Source organism: Hippopotamus amphibius, chromosome 10 (genome assembly GCF_030028045.1).
Source record: "Hippopotamus amphibius kiboko isolate mHipAmp2 chromosome 10, mHipAmp2.hap2, whole genome shotgun sequence".
Classification (NCBI taxonomy): domain Eukaryota; kingdom Metazoa; phylum Chordata; class Mammalia; order Artiodactyla; family Hippopotamidae; genus Hippopotamus; species Hippopotamus amphibius.
Window position 1 is genome coordinate 115570879 of NC_080195.1, and position 23093 is coordinate 115593971.

Genomic DNA, 23093 nt, shown 5'->3' on the forward strand with positions numbered 1-23093 from the left:
TCATTGGTTGAAACATGCAGAGAATGGCTTACTCAAATGTGTAAAGGCAAGCATATGTTTGAATGAAGGAAATCACAAAAAATGTCCTCATTTAAAATATTCTCCAAATCGTGAGCGGATTCACAGCGTCAGCCCTGGCTGAGCGTGTAGCGACCTACAATCCACCATCTACGGGGAGACCGTCGCGTCTGGAAATGAGCTGAGCCGCCCACTGGGCTGCCTCAACTCGCCGCCTTCCCGCCCGCCACCCTTTGCTGGACCCGCTCTCTGGTGGGCTTATCTCGTCTGCAGGGGCTGCCTGTGCTGTGGTCTGTCTGAATTCAGCTCACTTCTCCTTGCCGGCTCCCGCCTGGGCCAGACCTCTGGTGCTGGACCAGAAAGGCCAGGTCCTAAGTGCTGCCGGGGGAGGGTGTGCCGCCAGGGGAGGGTGCCCCGCCCGCCAGCGCACATCCACTGTGGGAATGTCACCGCGTGTCCTCAAGTGCAAATGCAGATTCCGTCTGGCCAGCCACTGCCACGTCACAGATGGCACTTCCCTCGTGAGGGGGACGCCCCGTCTGCACCCCATGTGTGCTTTCTTCCCTGCATCCTGGCTGCTGGCCAAGCTCCCGCCCAGAGAAGCCTGTCGTGAAGCAGGGATGCCACGTGCCCGTGCTCCTGGCCGCCCTGGGATGAGCACACAGTCCCATGCAGGGGTCCTCATGTGCCTGGACAGCACCGCGGCGTCGCAGCTCCGCATCCTTCCCACCGGGAGTGGCCAGCGCACTGGTCCGTCCCCCGCAGGTGGAGCTCTGAGCCGGCGCCCCGGGCGCAGCAGCGTGGTTTGCAGCTCATCCTGGGAGGCAGTTGTGGAAACAAGGGGCCTTTGGACGCAGGTGTCAGTGCCCACGTGAGTCAGGCCCAAGTGAAGAAATGGCTTTCAAAAGTATCTTTGCAGAAAATTCTGTGTCTTGGGGGCTCTTAGGGTCGCACCCCTCCTTGCTCCGTCCAGGGCTTCCTCTGTCACACGCGGGGACGCCGAGAGAGCCGGGTTCACTGAGGTCCTGAGCACCCCCCCGCTCGGCTCTTGCTTCCTCTCAGACTCGTGGTGAGAAAGCATCGCAGGACTCGGCCATCGAAGAGACGGCTGCACCTCAGCGTTCACCGCAGCACCGTTCACGGTAGCCAGGATGTGGAAGCGACATCCGTGTCCATCGATGGACGCACAGACAGGCAAAATGTGTTCTGTACGGATGTACGATGCAGTATTATTCAGCCTCTGAGAAGAAGGAAATCCTGCCGTATGTGACAATATGGGTGAACCTGGAGGACACGACGCAGAGGGAAACGGGCCTCTTACACAAGGGTCTAAAGTATTCGAGCTCAGGGGAGCAGAGGGGAGGCCGGGGGCTGCCGGGGGCCGGGGAGGAGAAGTGCGCGCTGCCGGCGGATGGGTGTACCTGGTCAGTTACGCACGCGGCGTACGCTCTAGAACCCTGTGCCCGCGGTCATCACTGCTGCGCTGTCCACTGGGACATCTGGGAGGAGGGCAGGCCTCTAGGTGAATGTCCTCACCACGGTACGGAATAAACGCTTCCTCATTCCCCAGCAAACTGCTTTAGAAGCAGCGGTCTCAGCCACAGGCTGTAACTGACCAGCTGACACCTGGAGGTTTGCCAGGCCTCCGCTTGGAGAAGGGAGCAGGAACAGGCTGTCGCTGAGCGGCACACGGGTCTGTCCCAGGCCTGGTCCCCACTGCCCGGGCTCGGGGCAGGGCGGCTGGCGAGCCGCCAGCAGCCGCCTGTGCTTTCAGGTGGACGGGCCAGCCTCACCTTGGGCCTCTCTTCCTTAAGCAGCTGTAAGGGGGTAAAATGTACCCACGTGAGGCCTGCAGTCTGGTTTAGTGTATTCAGAGTCACGCGCCCATCACCACAGTCTGAGTGTAGAACATTTCCACCCCGTAAAGAAGCCGCGTCCCCATGACGAGTCACGCCCATTCTGGGAGTCACACATCTACTTCCCATCTCCGTGGCTTTGCCTGTCCTGCACGTCTCATGCAGATGGACTCACGCAGCATGTGGTCGTTGTGTCTGACGCCCTTCACTCAGAGCCCAGTGTGCAAGGTGCGTCACGTCGTGTGTGTCCGGTGAACAGCGTCACCCCGCGTGGATACGCACTCCCGCGCCTTCATCAGCTGATGCACGTCTGGGCTGTTTCCACTTTCTGGCTTCGTGAATAACGCTGCCGTGAACATCCGTATTAGAGTTTTTGCACAGATGTCTGTCTCATTTCTCTTGGGCATCTCCCTAGTGGTGGAATTGCTGGGTTGTCTGGTTACTCTGTTTGGAACGTAGTTTTGTAAAGCGGCTGGGCGGCTTACGTCCCGCCAGCCGCATCAGGGTCCCAGGCGCTCTGCCCCCAGCAGCGCTGCAATTTATTGCCCGTCTGTTAGATGACAGCGTCCTGGTGAGGGTGACGTGCTGCCTCGCCGTGGCTTTAGCCTCCACTTCCCTGAGGACTGGTGACACCAAGCAGCGCCTCGTTTTCCAAAGTGGGCGTGTATATATCAGAAACTATTTTTTTTGTAAAAACAAATTCATTCTGTGGAGAAAACCCAGGAACCCTTCTTCTTCTTTATAAAGAGCTCTTGTCAGAACCAAGAGCTATTCCAGGGTCTGATTTGTCTGTCTTGTGAAAATAAATGGAGCTAAAAAGAACCCTGGTGTCACTTATGCTCTGGGAACAGCCCCTGAGGATGTGCTTTTCAGCTCTGGGGCCGGTGCCGGTGGCGGGGACGGGCCCACATCAGCGCTGAGACCTGGGAAAGCTGCCCCGCGGGTAGGAGGGACTGTGGTCCGTGGTTCAGGAGCGTTCGGGCCTTCCGTCCCGTCCCTGCCTTGTGTAGAAGAGGAAGTGGAGGGCCCAGCACATGGGCTGGAGCTGCGCGCCCCCTACCTCCATCTAGGCTGGTGGGGACACTCATCGGGAAGGAGGAGCCAGGCCCCGCGCCGAGTCCCATGCAGTCCCCCGCAGCCCAGTGAGGAAGCCACTGTTGTCTCCTGTCAACGGGGAAACAGGCCCCGTCCATCGGGCTCGGAGCCCGCCGTCTAAGCGCTGGGCTGTCCTGCTGCCCCATCAGCCTCCCTGGCCTCCCTCCCCAAGGGCCAGTCTCCTGAGAACCGATGGGTTGGAGTCCAGCACGCAGAGGACAGGCTGTCTGGTGGCCATCCTGAGCCTGGGGGCCCTGCTTCCTGGTCTGAGGCCACCCTTCCCGGGGCAGCTGGCCGTGGCGGGCGTGATGTGGGCTGTGTGCCCACAGCCTCCGCTTCCTCCTCTCCTGGGGGTGGAATGTGTGCCGCACACGTGAGAACCGCGGTCAGACAGAGAGATGAAGAGTAGTGCGGACAAGACGAGCAGCGCTCCACACGCATAAGCTGAAGACCCGTTACGGGCGGATGAAGGCCCCAGTGTGTTCGTTTGCTTGCTTCTGTGCTTTTAAGCGTCCCCTGAAGCTCTGCACAGAGCCCCGGACTCAGTGTGTTGGGCTGAGGGTGGAACTCCCCCACTGTTTCTCTGTGCTTTGGGAACAGCAGCAGCACTCACTCAAGTCTTCTGAGAATCGTATGAGATAATGTGTGTCGTTCACGTAGCGGAGCGCCTGGTACACAGTGGACACGCCGTAGCTCGCCGTTGATGATGATATGACGACGATGGTGCGCTCTCTCAACAGGCGGACGCTTGGCTCACCATACCACCCGACAGGATACCTGATTTCTAAGAAGAGTGAAGATCTGATTTTTTTAAGAAAAAATGTTTTAACTTAAGTCCTCTAGATATGTGGATCAGAAAAAAACCCACCTAAAATAGGTTTCCTCCTCCATTTCTTCTGCTTTCATTTGACTTCTCCTCTGACTTTTGCTTAGAGAAGGTAATTCTAATTTTAGAAAACTTAATTTATTCAACATAAACCATCAAAACTCATTTCTAGCCGAACATCCCAGTCGGGCTGATACTGTGCACGCCCCGCCCACGTCAGGGAGCAGGGAGGGAGGGCCGGCCCGGAGCGCGGCGGCCTGCGCCTCCCCGACATCCCCCGCCCCCCCACCCCGTGTGTCCGCAGAGCTGGTCATGCTTCTGGAGTGGTGGTCAGGCACGGAGTGCACCCTGTTCACCGACCAGGCCACGGTGGAGCGCTTCGGGAAGGAGCACGTGGTCATCATCCTGAACCACAACTTCGAAATCGACTTCCTCTGTGGGTGGACCATGTGTGAGCGCTTTGGCGTGCTGGGGGTGAGCGCCGTGGGGGGTCCCAGGAGGGTGGGGGCGAGGGACACGGGGCCCCGGGGGGGTGCTGGCGTGGCTCCCTGGGCTCTGGCATCCACACCTCTGGGTTTTCCTTCCCTCTGGGTTTATTCCCTGGTCCCTCCGAACGAGGAGGCTGAGGAGGTCTGACCGCAGGGCGCCTGGGAACGCAGGCTGCCCCCAGCTGCCCCAGGGCTCGCTCGGGAGGTCAGGTGTTACTGCGCTTCCTCTCAAATCCTTCCTCCCCCGGTCGGCCCGGCTGCCTCAGATGAGAGAGGATGGGCTCTCCTCTGCGGTGGAAGCCCAGTGGGTGGTGGCCCTGGCATCTTCTTCCTCAGGGAGCCCGGGGCCTGGCGGCCAGGGCGGCCCTCAGGGCCCAGCGCAGCCTCTGTGTCCCCGGCTCCCCGCCCGCCCAGCCACATGGGCGGCACCTGTGTCCCAGGGCTGCGCTCGCCCAGGCCCCACACTCGGAGGCAGGGCCCCCCTCGACGGCGGTCCTGGGGCGGCCTGCGGGGGTGCCGCCCTGGGGCCTCGCGGTCCTGAGCGCCGGCCGCGCGCCCTCCCCGCAGAGTTCCAAAGTGCTGGCCAAGAGGGAGCTGCTCTACGTGCCCCTCATCGGCTGGACGTGGTACTTCCTGGAGATCGTGTTCTGCAAACGCAGGTGGGAGGAGGACCGGGACACCGTCATCGAAGGGCTGCGGCGCCTGGCCGACTACCCCGAGTACATGTGGGTGAGTGAGGCGGCCGCGGGGCGCCGTCGTCGTGGCTCTCGGGGACGCAGCCCGAGCCCTTAGCGGGAGGCCCCTTAGGTGTTCGGCCGTCGGGGCTCACGGCACGGCACGGGGTGGGGGGCAGCCTTCGTGCCCCGCGCGCCCTCTCCCCTGGTCGCGGGATGGGGGGTGGCCGTCTGGCGGGCGGGGACGCAGGCCGTGGGGGCCCCGGCACCGCGGCGCTGACCCGCCCCCGCGCCCTAGTTCCTGCTGTACTGCGAGGGCACGCGCTTCACCGAGAAGAAGCACCGCGTCAGCATGGAGGTGGCCGCCGCCAAGGGGCTGCCGGCCCTCAAGCACCACCTGCTGCCGCGGACCAAGGGCTTCACCACGGCGGTGCAGTGCCTGCGCGGGACAGGTGAGCGGGGAGGGGAGGGGGCGCGGGGCGGGGAGGGGGCGTGGGACAGGTGAGCGGGGAGGGGGCGCGGGGCGGGGAAGGGACGCGGGACAGGTGAGCGGGGCGGGGAGGGGGCGCGGGACAGGTGAGCGGGGAGGGGAGGGGCGCGGGGCGGGGAGGGGGCGCGGGGCGGCGGGGCGCGGGGCGGGGCGGCGGGAGGGCGAGGCAGCGCCCGCCGGTGGGGGGGGGGCGGGGGCCGCTGCGGGGCGTCAGCCGGCACCCCCTCTGCGCCCCGCCCCGCAGTCGCGGCTGTCTACGACGTCACGCTCAACTTCCGAGGAAACAAGAACCCGTCTCTGCTGGGCATCCTCTACGGGAAGAAGTACGAGGCCGACATGTGTGTGAGGTGAGCCTCCCGGCGCCCACGCGGGGCGGGGCCTCGCTGGTGGGGGCGGGGCGGGGCCGGCGGGGGCGGGGCCTCGCTGGTGGGGGGGCGGGAGGGCGGGGCCTCGCTGGTGGGGGCGGGGCGGGGCCGGCGGGGGCGGGGTCGGGGCCGGGGTGGGGCGGGCTGGAGACGCACCTGCCGCGGGGCTCCTCCTGCCCCGAGGCCGCCTTCGCGTGAAGGTGACGGGGCTTTTCGCCCCGCAAGACGGGCACACGATGGGGACAGTGCAGAGAAAAGGGGTGGGTGCGAGGCTCGGCGGGATGTTCCAGAAGCTCCGAGGGAGGCGTGACCCCTCCCGCTGGAGGGAGCAGAGGCTTTTTGGAAGCGGCTCTTGAGCTGAAACTTGGACAGTGAGTAGGACTTTCCTAGGCAGGAGAGGGACGCGCTATCCCAGTCTGAATGGGATGCACACGTGGCCCGTTTTCGTGGAGTGTGGCCACGCAGACCACCTGGGAGAGCAGGTGGGGTTAGGGCCCCGTGCTGGGCTTCCGGCCCCTGGCGACCCCGGGCTGAGCCAGGAGGGTCCACCCAGCCAGCCTCAGCCCCGCTGGCTCAGAGACAGCCCTGCCGGCAGCATGTCGGGCTGGTTAATGCAGGCCTGTGGGGATGGCGGCCGCAGGGACCCCCGAGGATCCCCCAGAAGCGAAACCCAGCCCAAGGTGGGGCCCCACATGGCCCTTAAGATGCCCCCAGGTTCAGAAACTATTCCCGTTAGTCTGCACAGTGAGCACTTAACTGCATGTCTGCTAAATGCGGAGCAGGAGGGTAGCGGGATGAGAGAGAAGGGAGTTTCTGAAAGTTTCACTGCTGCAGAGGCAGAAACATGCTCAGTGTGGTGGGGAGCTCCCAGGACACCCATCCCAAGCCCTGCCCTGGGGCCTGAAGTAGGGAGAAGCCCCCTGCCATCTCCCCAGGCCTCCAGCGGGCGGGCTGTGCTGCAGGTGCCACTCTGGGAGCAGAGAAAGGGAAATGACAAAGTGACCGTCCTTCTCTCCAGTTCGTTGGGCCAGGATGGGAGGGGCTGATCTCTGGTGGCCTTGGCCTGCAGTGGCTTGAAGCAGGGTTTCAGTTCCTGACTAGTGACTGAGTGAGGTCAAGGCAAGGTGGTGAGAGCGCTGAATCCTAGCCCTTAGATCAGTGGTCAGTGACAAGGCCCTGGCCCTGCGGCTTTGCAGAAAGGCATTCCCGCAGAGAAGGAAAGCAGTGAAACAAGTGAAGTATTTATTAGGAAAAAAGTGTACGTGTGGATAGACACACGAGCGGGCTCAGAGAGAGAGTCGCGCCCTCGTGGCAGCTTGAGTCACTTTTATGGGGCATTTCTTCCATGTTTTCTTTGACCAATCACTTTTATTTGCCTGGTTCAGAGTCCATATTGGGTGTATCTCAGGATTTTCCCATGTGTGTGTGTGCATTTCTTAGCCAAGATGGATTCCACTGAAGAGGCCTATGGGTAGGTTTGGCCATTTGGCATCGCTCCCCTTTTGACCTCCAAGGAGAGACTGTGCGTGTGTAGTTGAGGGAGGTCTCCTGACTTCAAGAATGATGAACATGTGGTCTCTTATCTTCTATCTGAGCAGGGCCCAGCCTGCTCTCCCAACCATCCTGGAATGTCAGTCCACAGGGAGGTAACTCCAACCGTTTGCCCTGGGGGCCCATCTGTCTCCTGCCTCAGGGCGACCTGCACCCTCTCCGCCACCTCCTTGGAAGCCCATGCAGCTGGCTCCGTCCCCTTCCGCCCCCACACACATACAGTGCTGACCTTTCACCCCGGATAGAAACCCAGATCTCTCTGAGCTGAGCAGTGCGGGCTCTCTCTCCCATGGAACCTTCCGGCCTGATGCTGCACTGCTTATAGAGTGACTTTTTGCTGGCCCTGGTGGCTTTGGCCCAGAGGGGCAGGGATCTCAGGGTCAGAGGGGAACAGAATCCCTTTTGGGTTCCATCCCAAGTGACTCCTGGTCTTGGTGAAATGTCCAGACGTCCAGGGCCACTGGCAGAGCCTGAGGCTCCCCTGGGAGAGCAGGCTCTGTGTCTGTAACACAAGATCAAGGCCATGTATACATTACTAATAAGAAAAAGTATATCAAGTTGTATACCTTAAATATATGCAGTTTTTGTATGTCAATTATTTCTCAATAAAATCCTTTAAAAAAAGTAAAAGGTGAAGGTTAGGGACTGGAGTTGTGCCGGGAGGGCGGCCGTGTCTCACTGCCACGCTCTGATGCGCCACGTTTCTCTGCCTCGTGAAGAGAAGGTAATCCACCCAAAAGTCTTTTCACCTTAAAGCACAGTCTGGGGGCCACTCTTTTAATCAAGCAGTTTTCCAGCCTGATTCCAGGCCCAGGTCTAATTCCATGCAGGACTTCCAGTCTATGTGGATCATCCAGGTTGAACCTGAACATCATCCTGTCTCACGCAGATGCACCCAGAAAGGCAGGACGTTCCTGTGTGTTTAACTCATGCAGCCCCGTCTCTGTGTCAGCCCCGTGTCTGCCACAGACCACCACCGACGCGGTGTCCATCCTGGTCAGTCTGACCCAAGGAGGCTCTGACCGGCCCTCTTCATGTTCGTCTTGAGAGCTTGAGCCACTACAAGTTTTTAAAAAATACACCCCGTTCTCCTGCCCCAGCGTAGGAAGTTTCCAGGAATAATTTTGCGAAGATAAGCAGGAAGCTGGGTGGTTTTTCCCTTCTGACATTTGCAGAGGACCAGCTCAAAGTCGCAGTAGGGTCTCTTATTCCATCCTGGGGTCGAGGGAGAGCCCAGGACCCTTGCACTTAGCTCTCTAAAACCCCTGGCCAGGGGGGACCCCTGGTGGCCAGCAGGGAATGGGTGATTGTTCTGCGGCCCTGGCCGGTCCCGGTCACCTTCACGGGAGCCCTCAGAGGCCGATCCTGCTCTTGTCCCTGGGTGGTGAGGGGCTCCAGCTGTCTCAGCTGCCCAAGGTGAGAGCTGGCAGGAGGCAGAGCTGGCAGGAGGCAGAGCCGGGGAGCCCGCCCGGTCCAGCTCTAGCCCAGGGCTCACGCCACCCTCCAAGTTGCACCACCCTGCCACGTGGACGCTCAGCTCCGGCTGGAGAGGACTGGTGCTTAAATCTGCTAATTTTCCCCGTTGTTGCAGAAAATGTGAGGCTGTGTTTCACCCAATCACATCATGATAGGTATATTCTTAGAATTTCTAAAAATTTGAACTTATTGTTTTGTATTACCTATTGTTTGGGTGTTGTGAGTAAAAGCAATAATCCATTAAGTCCAAAACATACCTGTAATCAAACAAGACAAGGTTCCCGTGACCCAGTGGAGTTTTGCCTCATTTCTCCAGGGGTCTGTGACTGCGCATGGCCAGGGCCTTGGGGACGGTGACTTGATTGGGGACGGTGGCTCGAGGCGCTCCTGTGTCCATGCTGGCAGCGGGACCAGCGTCCTCAGAGTGGCTTGCGTGGACTCCGGTGGCTAGTGCACGTTTGTGTTTATGTTTTATCTCATCATTTAAAGTTCTTATATGTTTCATTCTGCGTGTAATAGACACAGAACAGAGCCTGTGTGTGGTCCGTGTGAAATCAGGGGAGAACAGTCACGTGAGTCTGACACTTTTGGCCGTCATCTCTTTGTAGACAGAACCCTTCCAACTTCCTTTCCTTCCTGGGATGGTACCTGTGGCAAATCCTTGGAGCACTGCTTCTCACGGTGTGGTCTGGGGACTCCCGGGGACCCCAGCACCTGTCGGGTCCAGAGAGTTAAACCGCTTTGTTTACTAGGCGGTTCCAAGCCTTCTTCTCTCCTCTGAGCACACAGCGCAGTCCCCCAGAGGCTGCGTGACACGCGGCCCGCTTCCCTGGGGTGCCTGGTGTGCGCGTGCTTGCTGAACTTCCCAGGTGTCCCGTCGAGTGTGGTAAAGGGGGATGGCCACAACCCATGAAAACCGAAGCTCTCCACTTTTAGAGGCACAGAGGTCGGGGTTGCTTCAAACACGGAGATTTGCCTCCGGCCGTGGACATTTCTCCTGTCTCTTCTCTCACGAGGTCCTCCGAGGTGGCCGCCCGGCCACCGGGGTGACCGCAGTCCCTTGTCACGTGTGCGCCCGGCGGCCCCTGCTGGCGATCCTGAGGTACCACAGCTGCCGTAGAAAGGGGTCCTTGCCCCGTTTGTCTTACCAGGCAGACAGACGGCGGCCCTCGCGGGGCTGTAACGCAGCTGGTGATGAGGTTTAAACAGAAGTTAGTGTCGCCGCTGAAGTCAGCCGTTTGTGAGTTGAGATTAAAGTTTCAAAAGCTCTACCACTTTTCATATTTGAAGCAAATAGATTTCGTTTGTGAAGCACGAACTCTTCTTTGCCTCATGAAAGACACTCAGGCATGGTCACTTCCAAAGAACGAACTATTAAGAAAGAACAAAACTGCTTAATTAGTAGTCAGCCTTCCCACTGCAGCTGGGGGTGCGATCTGCTCAGCTAGCGGCTCTTGGGGGTCCCCGTGCAAGGCTTGATGTTTATGTGTTTTTAGAAATTGAGAGTCAGATTTGAATAGAAAAGGCAGGGATGACGAGTTACCCTGAGGCATAATGATTTATTTCTTCCCCTTTCCAGCTTGATGTCATCTGGTAATTCACTTTGCTTTCAATCTTCTTAATAAAACAGGAGATTTCCTCTGGAAGAGATCCCGCTGGATGAAAAGGAAGCAGCTCAGTGGCTTCATAAACTGTACCAGGAGAAGGTAAAGGCGCTCAGCTCTCCGTGCCCGCCTGTGCCCTCCCCTCGGGGTCACATGGAGAGGTTTCACAGGGCAGCAAACAGGGCAGACAGGTAGCATGTTGGCTTCCCCTGGAGGCAGGAGTGCTGTGCCGCTCTCAGATCCTTTCCAGTCCTTTTCTGTTGTTCATTTTTCCTAACTTGAGAAATTAACAAACTAGAGAAAAGTGTGATGGATGTCATAGTGCTTGTATAACCACTGCTGGTAACACTTGATCACGTTTGTTTCATTTTTTTCATGTAAAAGAAATTGCAGATATATAACATATATGTGTGTAGGTGTACATGTATGATTTGATACGTAAGAGGCACGCTATAGATGACGAGACAGGCTTCTTATGACGACCCCCCCCAGACCCTCCTCCATCCCCCCAACACGCCTCAGCCCTGACCCTCCGGTTTATTTTATACACACAAGCATGCAGGACACTAGGTTCTCATCTTCAGCAATAGGGGAGGCTTGGATAATCAGAAAATCCTTCTAGTATAAAATGCATATCCTTTTAAGGGCATTGACACGCACTGAAGAACGTAAGGGAAATCTCTAGGGAGCAGAAGAGGAGGTGGGGCTGAAATCCAGGTGGGAAGGCTGAAGTGGAAGCTCCTGGAGTTTGCTGTCACCCAACCTGAAGTCTTGAGTTTCAACGCCTACCTGGAAACAGGGGACAAGGATTTGACCTCACTCAGGGCTGGGAGTTGTAACTGAAGACCCTAATGAAGCTGGGACCTTCTGGGAGTTTTGCCCTCCGTGGTTAAACTGGAAGATGTACTTGCCAGCACAGGAAGTGACTTGGAAGCTCACCTTTCCCCTCTGGTCTCCACACATCTCCCTGGTAATTCATAATCACAGCATTGTCCTCAAACAGGTGTGGGGACTGAAGGTATACTAACATAGTTCAAGAGAACAAAGTCAAGATATCAGCATAAAAAAGTGGTTGTAGGTGAATCTCTCTAGAGTCCCTGAGAGAAGCACATGTAAAACTAGGAGAACATGACACTAAATCTAAGCTGCCTGAGATGTAAAATTCAGTAAAATTCTGCTGGAGATGCACTTGTAACCAAAATCCATGTTGGGCAAGTATGACAGACAAACAGAAAAACTGCACCCTCACGAAACTCCAGCTGATGGAACTACCAGGCAGAGACTCAGATCAGTGTGTTTGAAACGATTAAGCAAAAAGGAAGGGATTGAAAACGAACAAGACCTACTAAAAAATGAGACAGATTTGAGGAAAACCAAGTAAAATGCATAGGCATGAGAAATCTAGTAACCAACAGTAAAATCTTAGTTAACAGAGTAGGTAGCAGATTAGATACAGCTGAGGAGAGACTTAGCAAGCTGGAAGGTTCTGAGGACATTACCCAGAGTGCAGCACAGAAATGAAAACATAAAAGGAAGGTTAAACAATCCAGAGGATAAAGGGAGGCCCAGAATGTAACAATTAGAAAGTCCAGAGGAGAAGGCAGGAAGAACGTTGAGGAGCAGTTTGTCAGAGACAACCATAAAGCTTCTAGAAGTGATGAGCATGGGTTTCATCAGTCTCAGGAAACCCAAGTCTGAAATAGGATAGAGAAGAAGAATGTATGTACACACATACATGTGCACATACGTTATACAAACATACACAACATAGAGTAAACCCAGAGAGGGACCAAAGAAAATAGTAAAAATAGCATGAATTACTTAAGCAGAAAGAAAAGCTATGAAAGAGTGAATCTACTGCCCCAAAAACCTTTCTTTAAAAAATATTAGTAAAATAGAAAGCCTGGGGCAAGACTGACCAATTAAAAAGGTGCTGGCATTAATGAGAATGAGAAGGTGACACAGCCAAACAGCAGGGAGTGAAAATACTATGAGAACACTGCAGCAGCTTTATATTACTACATCTGAAAACTTGGAAAAACGTGTGATTTCCAAGAACAATAAAACTCTCTCCAGAAGAAAGAATCCTAAATAAAAGGGAATACAGCATGTATGCATCACAGTGGCGGATGGGCAGAAAGATGTCGTATGCACGTGGTTTCAAAGGAGCACGCATCTCTGGATCAGGGTCAAGTTTTAGAAGTTTGAAGGGACTTCCCTGTGGTCCCGTGGTTAAGAGTCCGCCTTCCAATGCAGGGGGCGTGGTTGTGTTCCATCCCTGGTCGGGGAACTAAGATCCCACATGCTGTGAGGCAACTGAGCCCCATGTCGCAACTACTGAGCCCCCGCGCCACAGCTACTGAGCCCACGTGCTCTGGAGCCTGTGTGCCACAACTAGAGAGAAGCCCACACACCACAACAAAGATCCTGTGTGCCGCAACTAAGACTCACTGCAGCCAAATAAATATTTTTTAAAAGGTTTGAAACTCTCACAAAGGGTGACATTTGCAAACAACAGTATTTATTTAGCAGGAAATGAGACATAACCTAAAAGTGCATTATTAGGAAATAAATACACTATGTATGTGTATTCATTTGCTGTGATTCACTTAAAATGAATGAACTGCGTATTATCAACCTAAGTGAATCTTGAGAAAGTAGGTGTAAAACAGGAGATTGCAGCAGGCGTATGGCAGAGACCCACAAAGCGCAGGCGCCGTGCCGTGCATCCCCGTAGAGGTGCGCACACACAGGAGTGCAGGTGGAAGCCCTGCCTGGGGAGGGAGACCACCCGCTGGAGCGCCATGACTCGGGGGCTTGGGACCACAGGCCTGTCTTCATCTCTGAGGGTTCCTTCCTCAACCAATCAAATGCAAATGCAGCAAGTGACAGGTTTTGACATAACTGATTTATTTGGGTATTTTCTCTTATTTGCTGTGTTTTTCCATAATATTGAAACGTGTACTTTTCAATCGCTTTTCGCGTCACTTATACTGTGATTTGCATCAGGGACCGTGTTGCGTGTCGTGTTCTCCCATTTTTCCTGTTTTTAGTGACCACTGTTTTTTAAATCTGTCAGTGATGACATGGATTTAATTCACGCCTTTAGATGCTGCGTCCACCGTGTGTGCTCCCCTGTGATGATGCCCCACTTGGGTTAGTCGTCTTCCCGCCTGTGAACTTGTATGAACCACTTACGAGCTTTCTGCTGTTCCCTACACAGCTGGGCCTGTGTGGGAGAGTTTCTGCCAGATGTTAACGCTCTGGTCCCTTGTGAAATGTCTCTAAGTTGTGCTTCATAAAGCCTGCCCATTACATCCCCAGCCAAGCACGAGACGCCCTTTCTCCCCATCTTGTGGGTAGGGGGTCTGCCCTGCCTTCGGCCGCATCGCCCCCTGCCAGGGAAGACACAGACCCTGAAGCAACCAAACTGGGGGCTTTGGTCCTGCGGTAACGCATGCGCTTCCGGAGACACTGACGCCTCTGGTCACGTAGCGGTGAGCTCCAGTCGTAACAGGGAAACAGACCTCAGTGTTGCCAAAGGGCCTTGAAGGTCATTCCAGACGGTTTCCCCATCTTGCAGATGTGGGAACTAAGGTCCTGAGGAGGAGGTGACTATCCTGTGGGTGACCGGGCTGGAACTGTCCCCAGGTCTCCCAGCCTCTGCCCCCGACCCCCACGCTCCCCCACGCCTGCTGCTCTGACCACGCCGGGGCTGGGGTTGGTGAAGGAAGCGGGCCTGTGGTGACGGAGGGCCTGGCGTCCCCGAGGGACAGAGAGAGGGAGGGACTGGCAACGGTGACGGGGGCTGGAGATGTTGATGGCTTCGATGGTTTCAGGTTCTCTAAAGTTCCAGCATAAGCAGGTTCAACAGAGGTTAGAAAGCAGACAGAGGAGACGGATCAGGCACGGAGTCAGGTCAGGAGAAAGGACGTGGTAGTTGAGTGACAGGAGCAGCAGTGTGTGCGGCAGGGCCGTCCCCAGAAGAGCGGGGGGTCGTCCCCTCACCTGCAGCTGCCAGCAGGGGAGGGGACCCCGCCCCCAGAGCTGAGCGGCCGGCTGCAGGTGGCCGGACTGGCCTCCGGACCCTGCTCTGTGCCCTCCCGGAGCCGGGGCTGACATCAGGGCGTCTGGAGAAACGGGGAAGCAGGAGCAGGCCTGCGGGGCAGGGTGCTGTCTGCTGCTGGGGGTGCGGTGACAGCTGTGCGGGAAGCCTTTGGGTGTGTGTGGGATTGCAGACAGGTCAGGGCAGGACAGAGGCTCCCCCCGCTGCCCGGAGGCCCGCCCCGCAGGGAGGCGGCCGGGGGGGAGACTCTGCGTGAGCACCTGCGTCAGGGTCACCTGTGTGTGTGTGTTCCGTTCAGGTGATCGAAAGGCCTGTCACAAACGTGGTGTAAACCTGTGATCACAGGGGACTCTTCTGCGGGGCGAGGGCCTGCCTTCTTGTTTCTGCGTGGCCTCCAGGCCCGGTGCACCTGAGCTGTGAGCTCGCCGAGAGCCCCAGGGCACCCTGCTTCCCTCCCGACAGGGGCTGCGGGCGGGGAGAGGAAAGCCGGCCGTCCGCACAGGGGCGGATGGTCAGAGCTGAGCCCGCCAAACAAACGGGCTGAAGATGTTCTGGAGCCTCGCAGGGGAGGGGCTCGTGCGGTTGCCTGGAGGGGTGCCCAGGGGCGCAAGAGGCGCAGCGGCTCCTGACTGCGTGGGGCCTGGGTTGGCAGGGCCGCTGGTGCCTGAACACGAGTTGAATAGGCTGTGAGGCTGGGTGTTGAATAAGCCCCTGCCCTGTTTTTATGTAATACAAAGCACAGCTGTAGAAAGCTAAATGCAGAAAATAGAATAGAAAAAAAAAATGAAGACAGGTGAGATTCACTCCCCCCAGGTAATTAAAGTCCGGTAGATGTGCATCTTTCCAGACTCAGTCCCAGACACATATACAGTCGTACGTATTTTTATTTAAATGGAATTACATGGCACTGAACTTCTTTCGGAAAACTTAAACTGCCGTGCGTGTTTCTCCTTGTTAGCACGTGATGTGTGTGGCTGCAGGGAAATCTGTGTCAGCATCGCAGTTTCTCAGGCAGCCGGTGCTCGGTGTTCAGCGTGTGTCGCGTTTCCCCGTTGAAAATGCTCTGACGTCCCCACCTGCTCCTCTGTCCTCCCGTCATTAGCCGCTGGGACACGGAGGAAGGAGAGGCTGCGCAGCTTTCCGTGGGTGACGGACGCAGCTAGCAGGGGGTGATGTGATGCCAGGCCACTGGGCTCCCAGCTGGTGGTGGCCCCCACCCTCGCCCTGGAGACGTCACGGGAGACAGGGAGGGGCCCGGCCAACACCGCAGTCCTGGGTGTTGGAGGTGCGTGTTGTGTGCCAGACACTGGCTGATAATTTTCCTAGGAAACGTGCCCTGTCGAAGGGTTTGTATTTTTCAAGCTTTTGGTTCAGGCCACCGAGGTTCTCCACGAAGGTCATGCCAGCTGCATCTCCCACCCGCGGCCTGTGTGGTCCGTCCACTTTATTTACAGGTTGAGTCCGTTTTCATTGTGGGGTTATAACAGCAGCACTTTGCCGGTGACTGTTTCAGGATGCGCTGCAGGAGACGTATAACCAAAAGGGCGTGTTCCCTGGGGAGCAGTTCAAACCTGCCCGACGGCCGTGGACACTGCTGAACTTCCTCTTCTGGGCCACGCTCCTGCTGTCGCCTCTCTTCAGTTTCGTCCTGGGCGTCTTTGCCAGTGGATCGCCCCTCCTGATCCTGGCGTTCCTGGGGTTTGTCGGGGCAGGTAAAGGACGGGAACGATGGCGCAGCTTGAGGCTGGAGTCTTGCGTGTGCCGGCCAGGGCACCCAGGCCTGGAGGCGGTCACCTGGCAGCCGGGATCCAGCCTGAGCCTTGCTGGCCTCAGAGAGCGGCTCTGGCCACTGAGCCACAGGGCCGTGAAGGCCACAGCCAGATTCCAGGGCCATCTCTCCAGAAAGCTGGCCGGCCATCCGCCTGCCTGGTGTCTTGTGCTGAGAGCTGTATGGGGGGCCCCTAGGCCGCTCAGTTTGCACTCGGGCAGTTAGGGGCGTGGGCTGGTGTGGTGGGCTGAGGTCCCCAGGACACTTTGAGTGCTCTGCACTCTGGAGTGCACTGCTGGGCACCCAGCCTATCGGGCACCTGGCTGGGCACTGTGACCCTCAGCCCTGGCTGAGAGCTGCACCCCCAACGGGCCCGCGCCTTGCCTGCTGGCTGCAGGAGCAGAGCCATCTGCTGTCCACGGACAGGCTGACTGGTGGGTGCAGGGAGGAGGGAGGAGGGGAGAGGGCCGGCCCAGGGACATCGAGGCCGAAGGTTGGGCCCCCCATAACGGTTTTTCCAGTCTGATGGCAAAGCGGTTTGTCTAACCTCAACCTTTTTCCTGTTTTAAAGCTTCCTTTGGAGTCCGCAGACTAATAGGAGTGACTGAAATAGAGAAAGGCTCCAGCTATGGAAACCAAGAATTTAAGAAAAAGGAATAATTAATGGCTGTGATTGAACACACATAACCTGACGGTGGTATCCAGTTAACTCAATTAAAAACAGAACAACAACACACAGAGCGGGGGGGAGAAAAAGACACTTAGAAACTATTTTTCTTATTAACTGGTGACTAATACTGACCAATAAAACTTGAGCCAAGAGCCAAGCAGTCCGAAGGCCTGCAGATGGAGACGGACGCCAGCCTCGCACCTGCGCCTCCGCGGCCGGCTGAGCGGCCGGGCGCCTGCTCTGGGGGGAGGTCGCTCCCAGGATAACGGGTCTCACCCCTCTGTCTCCCAAGAGCTCTGCCCGCCAGAGGGGGCTCCGGATGCTTTCTCTTCTCACCCTTAGGTCCCGTTTTTGGTTTTATCAGTTATCTTGGGAGTTTCCCCCTGCGCCTCGCCTCTTCCCCTGCATCCCTGCAAACGCTCTTCCCCGGTCCCCCTGGGAACGACGTGCCCGGGTCCCCGGGCCCCCAGGGCACCTGCTGGTGCCGACGTGCTGGCGCCTCGCTTCCGGGCGGGCGGGGTGGGGGGGTCCTGGGGACGCCCCCTCGGCGATAAGCACACTGGGCGGGGCTGGCGGCGGGACACGCCCCCTGGTCGTTTCCGGGGCGCCGCCGCGCTTCGTCCCGAAGCCTGCCTGGAACCCTCTTAAGTGGGTTTTCCCGCGAGTGGAGCGCGAGAACGCGCTGAGATGCGCGCCCCGTGCCTGGAGCCCAGCCCCTCTGACGCCCTGGCTGCCGGCGCCCAGCAGACCCGGTCTCCCCGCCGGCGCAGGGCGGCCCCCCCCCCCCAGCAGGCCGGAGCCCCGACGGTCGGGTGCTTCTGAAAAGGCGGTGTCGCCATCGCCCTGTCTTCTCAAGGTGGTTGGAGACTGTTAACACGGAGCTTTTAGAGATTTTATTTTCACAGCTGACCTGTGGATGCGCTCAACGCCCTGATGGAAACTAGACGTGGCGAGCCCTCCGCTGCCCCGCCGCCCCCTTCCCAGCAGGTGCACGAGTCCGGGGAGTGGGGGGCAACGCCGGCCTGCGTTGGCTCCTCCCTGCGCCCGGGGTGTCCCGCGTGTCCTGACCGCATCCGCTCCAGCCTGCTGCGCTCGTGGGAGCCGTTTCTTCCTCACTGGGAGGTGTTTTGTGCACGCCTGGCCGCTGGCCTGGCCGGGCTGGAGGCTGCTGGGCAGGGTGCGGACCGGGGCGCCCCTCCCCGCTCCCGGCCCCGGAGCCCCGCACTCCCCGCTCCGCCACGTCACTCCACCGTCCCCCGCCTGCGCCGGACTTCCTGCGTCAACTGTCAACTTGCTTTTTTCAAGTCACGCTCCCTTCATCTTTTTCAGCAAGGGAAAGAAAAGTAACGGTTGTTATCTCTGATACACTGTAACCAGCATTCACAATAGAGGCAGGTTGAATCTTCTAGGGGGGAAAATGGAAGAAAGAGGCAGGGAAAAAATTATAAACCAGATTGGAAAAATAATTATGCGTTGGCCCAAAGTATGCATTATGGGGAGACCTGTGGAAACAGCATATAGCCTTCATGATAGCACTACTGCACTCCGCGTGGTAACCTTGGTTGAAGGGACCGAGGTTGCAGGGGCGCGAACCACAGTTCAGGGTTTGCTTAGGGGCAATAGTGAAGGCACACAAGTGCAATGAGGTTGAAAGACAGCGTTGAAGTGCGTTCTCAGAAGCACGAGTCCCTCTGCCGCAAAGCACAGCTCCCCTTCCCTTGGAGCAGGGGGGCTGCTTCCACCGCTGTGAGGGGCTACCCTAGATCTGGTTTTTCTTCACAGTGTGCTGCTCACCTGTCTCTGTGTGTTTATGTCATTTGCTAATTCACTAATCCCTAAAAATCTTTAAAAAGTTGAGGGGTATTACTGTGAAGATGTGTTACCTGGAAAATGCAAATTTAGATCTTTTACCATTTAATTTATAGTTCTTGCTTCCCACCTAAGTTCCCTCCGCTTGAAATTAATACACAATGTGTGTAAATTCTATACTGAGTCAGTGATGAGCTGTGAAGACTCCTAGGTGAATGGAGATTGAGACCATGTGTAGGTTTAAAATCTCAGTGACTTCCTTTTGATTTAACAAAGATTAGCTTGTGCGTTTGAATACCAAGCCCTCTGAGAGCAATAAAAACTACACCATGAATGTTTGGGTTTTTTTTTTTTTTTTTTTTTTTGGAGGTGTGGATTTTGCTTTTCATCCACTTCAGAAGGAAAGGGGGAGGCTCCTTTCATTTTTAAATTAATAAATCTCAGAACTTTTCATATTTCTTTTCATATTTCTTTTCATATTTCTTTTCCTTTACCCCCTTTTGTTTCTGATGTCATTGTCCACATTCAGGCTGGATGTTGGGACAGTCTTGCTGGTCCTGGTCCGGGAGGGTGTGCTCTAGATTGAAGTCCTTGGCATCCTACGCTCTAGGCCCCGGGTTGGGCGGGACAAGGAATTTCTGTGGCTGCTGTAGGAGTGTTGCTCAGCTCAGGCCCTGGTGCTGGTGCGTGTCTTTTGTCTCCTCCACGCGTATCCTGGTACGGCCTGCAGAGCAGAGTTCGGGTAGTGGGTCCTCCCCGTGCGTCCAGCAGTCCCCTCTGGGGAGTTCCGGGGGCTTCTAGGGTGCCTGCGGTGTTTCATGGTGACCTTCTGACCGCTACCAGCACTTGGGGACTTTGTGGCCCCTCTTGGGGTCTTTGTGACAGCACTGAGCAGAGATGGCCTCACTCCTGCAGGTGAGCAGACGCTGGGGAAAGGCTTACCTGGTCAGGGGAGCCCACTGACGAGAGTTTTAACCATCAAAGAAAGAAGTGACACTAGTCATGGGGTCCTTGGTGACAGCGTGGCGGGTGTGGCCTGTCTGGCCTGCAGCCCCTGCCTGAGCACGGAGTCGGGTTGAAGAGGTGGCCTCTCTACGCACCACTCGGTAAGGACGCGGATCGGCCACGTGAGCAACACTGTCTTGCAAAGGTGTGGCAGGCGTGACCCCAGGCGGCTCAGACTCTCCACCCTGTTTGCCCGTCACCCCCGTGTGCACTGCGGCACGAGCTCTTTCTCACACTAACTTAGTTACTGAGCGCTGACGTCAATCTGGAGAAAAAGCGGTGCGTGCAGTCACGTGCAGGCCAAGAGCTGTCTCCAAGCCGTCCACACCCGTGGGACCCCCACTTGTGTCAGATTTGGGGAGAAGAATAAGCCCCTCTCTGCATGTTGCTTTGTCTCTGCCCAAGACACCTATAGACGAGCCACACAGAACCTTCTCAGCCCAACTGATCGTCCGCTGAATCATCCGACCCTGTGTGTGAAATCATGCTGCAAGTTGCTTACCCACAGCTGCATGCAGCCTGGCATGCGACACGGCAGGCCGTGGCCGCCGTGTGGCTTCCAACCCTCCGCAGTGTCACCAGGCTTGGGGGCAAAAGCGTGCCCAGGTGCCTGCCCTCTGGAGACAGCATGTCCCTGGCCCACGTGCCTGCCCCTCTCTCTAGCAGGTTAGCTCCCGAAGCAAAGGCAAGCCTCTCCCCAGCTCCTGGGCCTGGCCGGTGGGGGGCGGGCCACACCCCCGACTTGGCCCAGACGTGGTCCCCCGTGAGCGGTGCTGCCGGGGTGTGTGCAGACCTGCACGCGGGTTCCGCATCCTTGCACATCTGGGCCGGGACGCAAAAACACAGGGACTTTTTTTGGGTAGGAGATGTCACACTGCCTTCTGCTTGACGGAGGGGTGGACACCCGTGAGTTAAGTTCAACGCAAGCATTGGCCACTAGCTGACTCAGTGGCAATGGTGGCAGTTCCCACAAACAAGAGCGCTTCAGGGAGCCCAGGAAGTCGCAGAACCGTGGACACCCGTCAGCCTGGCCCGCGGCCGCATATTCTTTTCAAAGACAATTGAATTGCTTTAAATTTAAGCTTTGCGATGACCGGTTCACTCGGAGTTTTCTTTGCCCATACACGTTTCAGTTTCTTAACGTTTTGTTGCAAAAGTATTTTGGACAGAGGTTGAACTGTGAATGAGATACTGAAATGCACTAAATTGTATTAAACTGGAGTTACTTGATACCATGAAGAAATGCATCTGATCTACTTGTATTTATTGTCTCAGAATTGTATGTGGTGACAATCAAATGTGACTTGCCTAAATGCCAGGAAACTCAACTGGCTTCTTAATCTTAACGCTCGGCAGCAAGTGCTGTAACTGTAAATGAAAATCTCTCTCTTTGGAAAACCACGCAAACCGTCGACTCCAACGTGTGGGAGAGCTGTCGGGATTCTTTCTCTATTACCGACCCTCTGCCGTACCTGACCGTTGGCCAGCTTCAAAGGGTGATAAATTGTCTACAGGGTGCAAATGTATTATACGGCTGCTTCCTTTTGTACACTTCATTTTTACACTTTTGCTACAGCTTTGTGTAGTTGAGGAAAGCGGTATTTTTGGTCTATGGGAGCTTATGGAGGGTGGGGGTGGGGGGAGCTCACTTCGACTCTCAAAGCCTGTATCCCGAGAAACTGGCTGCATTTGCCATGCGCTGCGAAGGTCACTTTGTACACGGGCGTGCTTGAGCCTGCCTGAGCGGCAGTATTTTCTAGATAAAATGCTGTGGGCGTCATACTTGTTTATTAACATTGCTGCTGTGAAAGAGAGGGATAACATGTCCACACTACAAGAGAAAGTGACTGCCACCTCCTTCTGTCCCTTTGCTTTTGGGCTGCGGAGGGTGTTCCCAGGGGAAGGAAAGGCCCTCCAGGCACTTCCTGGCCCGCGGGGCCCTCGCCTGCACAGACCCTCCCGAGGCTGGAAGTGTTTCTCCGACGCTGTCCTGCGAGGACACTTCCGAGCCTCCCCCCCTTCACGTAAGCGGCTCTTGGAAGGGACATCAAGGAGAGTGATTGCCAGGAGGGAGCGAAGTCAGTCAGTGCGTCGTCGCGCATGTTAAGGGACCCTCCTCCGAAACACGGGTCTAAAAAGCCATCCCGGACAAAAGGTTTTCCAAAGTGGGCATGTATATATCGAAAACTATTTTTTTTGTAAAAACAAATTCATTCTGTGGAGAAAACCCAGGAACCCTTTTTCTTCTTTATAAAGGAAAGAACTCTTGTCAGAACCAAGAGCTATTCCAGGGTCTGATTTGTCTGTCTTGTGAAAATAAATCGAGCTAAAAAGAACGTTGGTGTCACTTATGCTCTGGGAACAGCCCCTGAGGATGTGCTTTTCGGCTCTGGGGCCCGTGCCGGTGGCGGGGACGGGCCCATGTCCGCGCTGAGACCTGGGGAAGATGGGCTCGGACGCGCACGCCTAACCCTCACACGTCTACCCACGATTGAGCTTTAAAAATATATCCTGACTTCAGAGCACGCGTGTACCAGCGCATGCCTGCATCCCCCCATACACATGTGTACTGGCACACACACACGCACACACACAGGTACACACACACCCCAGACAGTAAGGGGAGAGCTTGGGGTGGTCACACAGGAACGGCCCTGCTAGGAAATGGGATGAAACCCCACGCCTGCCCTGGGGGCTCCCCCGCCCTCGTCTCCTCCCAGCGTGGAGCCTGAGAACACAGCCTGGTCCAGGCAGCCGCACAGCCGCACAGCGGTGTGTCTGAGAGGTCTCCCCAAAGGTAGCCACCTCGGCGGGGGGCGGGAATTGCCCTGTGACAGCTTGGAGGAAGCAGGTGAGGTCGAGCGCTCCGGGCTCCAGCCCCACCAACTGGAGCCCAGACCTCCTGCCAGGGGTTAGAGACTTGGAGGGAGTCAGGTGCTGTGCGTCCAGGAGCCCAGCGCAGGGGTGCGCTGTCTGGGAAGGTGCCGCTCACCTGCCCCAAGGGCCCTCCAGCTCCCCCCATCCCCAGGTCCTCAGTCCCCAGAAAAGGGCCAGAAAGCCTCCGGAACATGGTTCCCCCACAGACCGTGTTAAAACCTTACCACTTATTGGTAAAGGATTCCAATGATGTCTGATTAAATGGTCCGTCCCACCTGCCCAGGACTTTGTGAGAAACCTGACCCACGGGTCCAGCCCAAGTCCATGGATGTGCCCTCCACCCTAGGAAAAGCAGGGTAGTGGCTGCCCCCTTGGGACCCTGCCATCCAGACCCAGCACGGAGCTGTGCTCCTGGTCTTGGAATGGACCTGCAGAGCCTGAAGTCAGCGGGGCGG

At 56.8% G+C, this 23093-nt stretch overlaps 1 protein-coding gene across 7 annotated transcripts in view; it reads left to right on the forward strand.

Annotated features, from left to right (window-relative positions):
* AGPAT3 (1-acylglycerol-3-phosphate O-acyltransferase 3) overlaps positions 1 to 17100 on the forward strand; it is a 91429-nt gene extending 74329 nt beyond the window's left edge. For all 7 annotated transcript variants that reach the window (XM_057696173.1, XM_057696170.1, XM_057696176.1 and 4 more), the window contains 7 exons: positions 4100 to 4269; positions 4851 to 5012; positions 5256 to 5409; positions 5692 to 5794; positions 10470 to 10545; positions 16023 to 16221; positions 16849 to 17100. In XM_057696173.1, the coding sequence (XP_057552156.1) occupies positions 4100 to 4269; positions 4851 to 5012; positions 5256 to 5409; positions 5692 to 5794; positions 10470 to 10545; positions 16023 to 16221; positions 16849 to 16937 (953 nt within the window). In that variant the 3' untranslated portion in view covers positions 16938 to 17100. The remainder of the gene's footprint in view (positions 1 to 4099; positions 4270 to 4850; positions 5013 to 5255; positions 5410 to 5691; positions 5795 to 10469; positions 10546 to 16022; positions 16222 to 16848) is intronic.
* The last annotated feature ends 5993 nt before the right edge of the window (positions 17101 to 23093 follow it).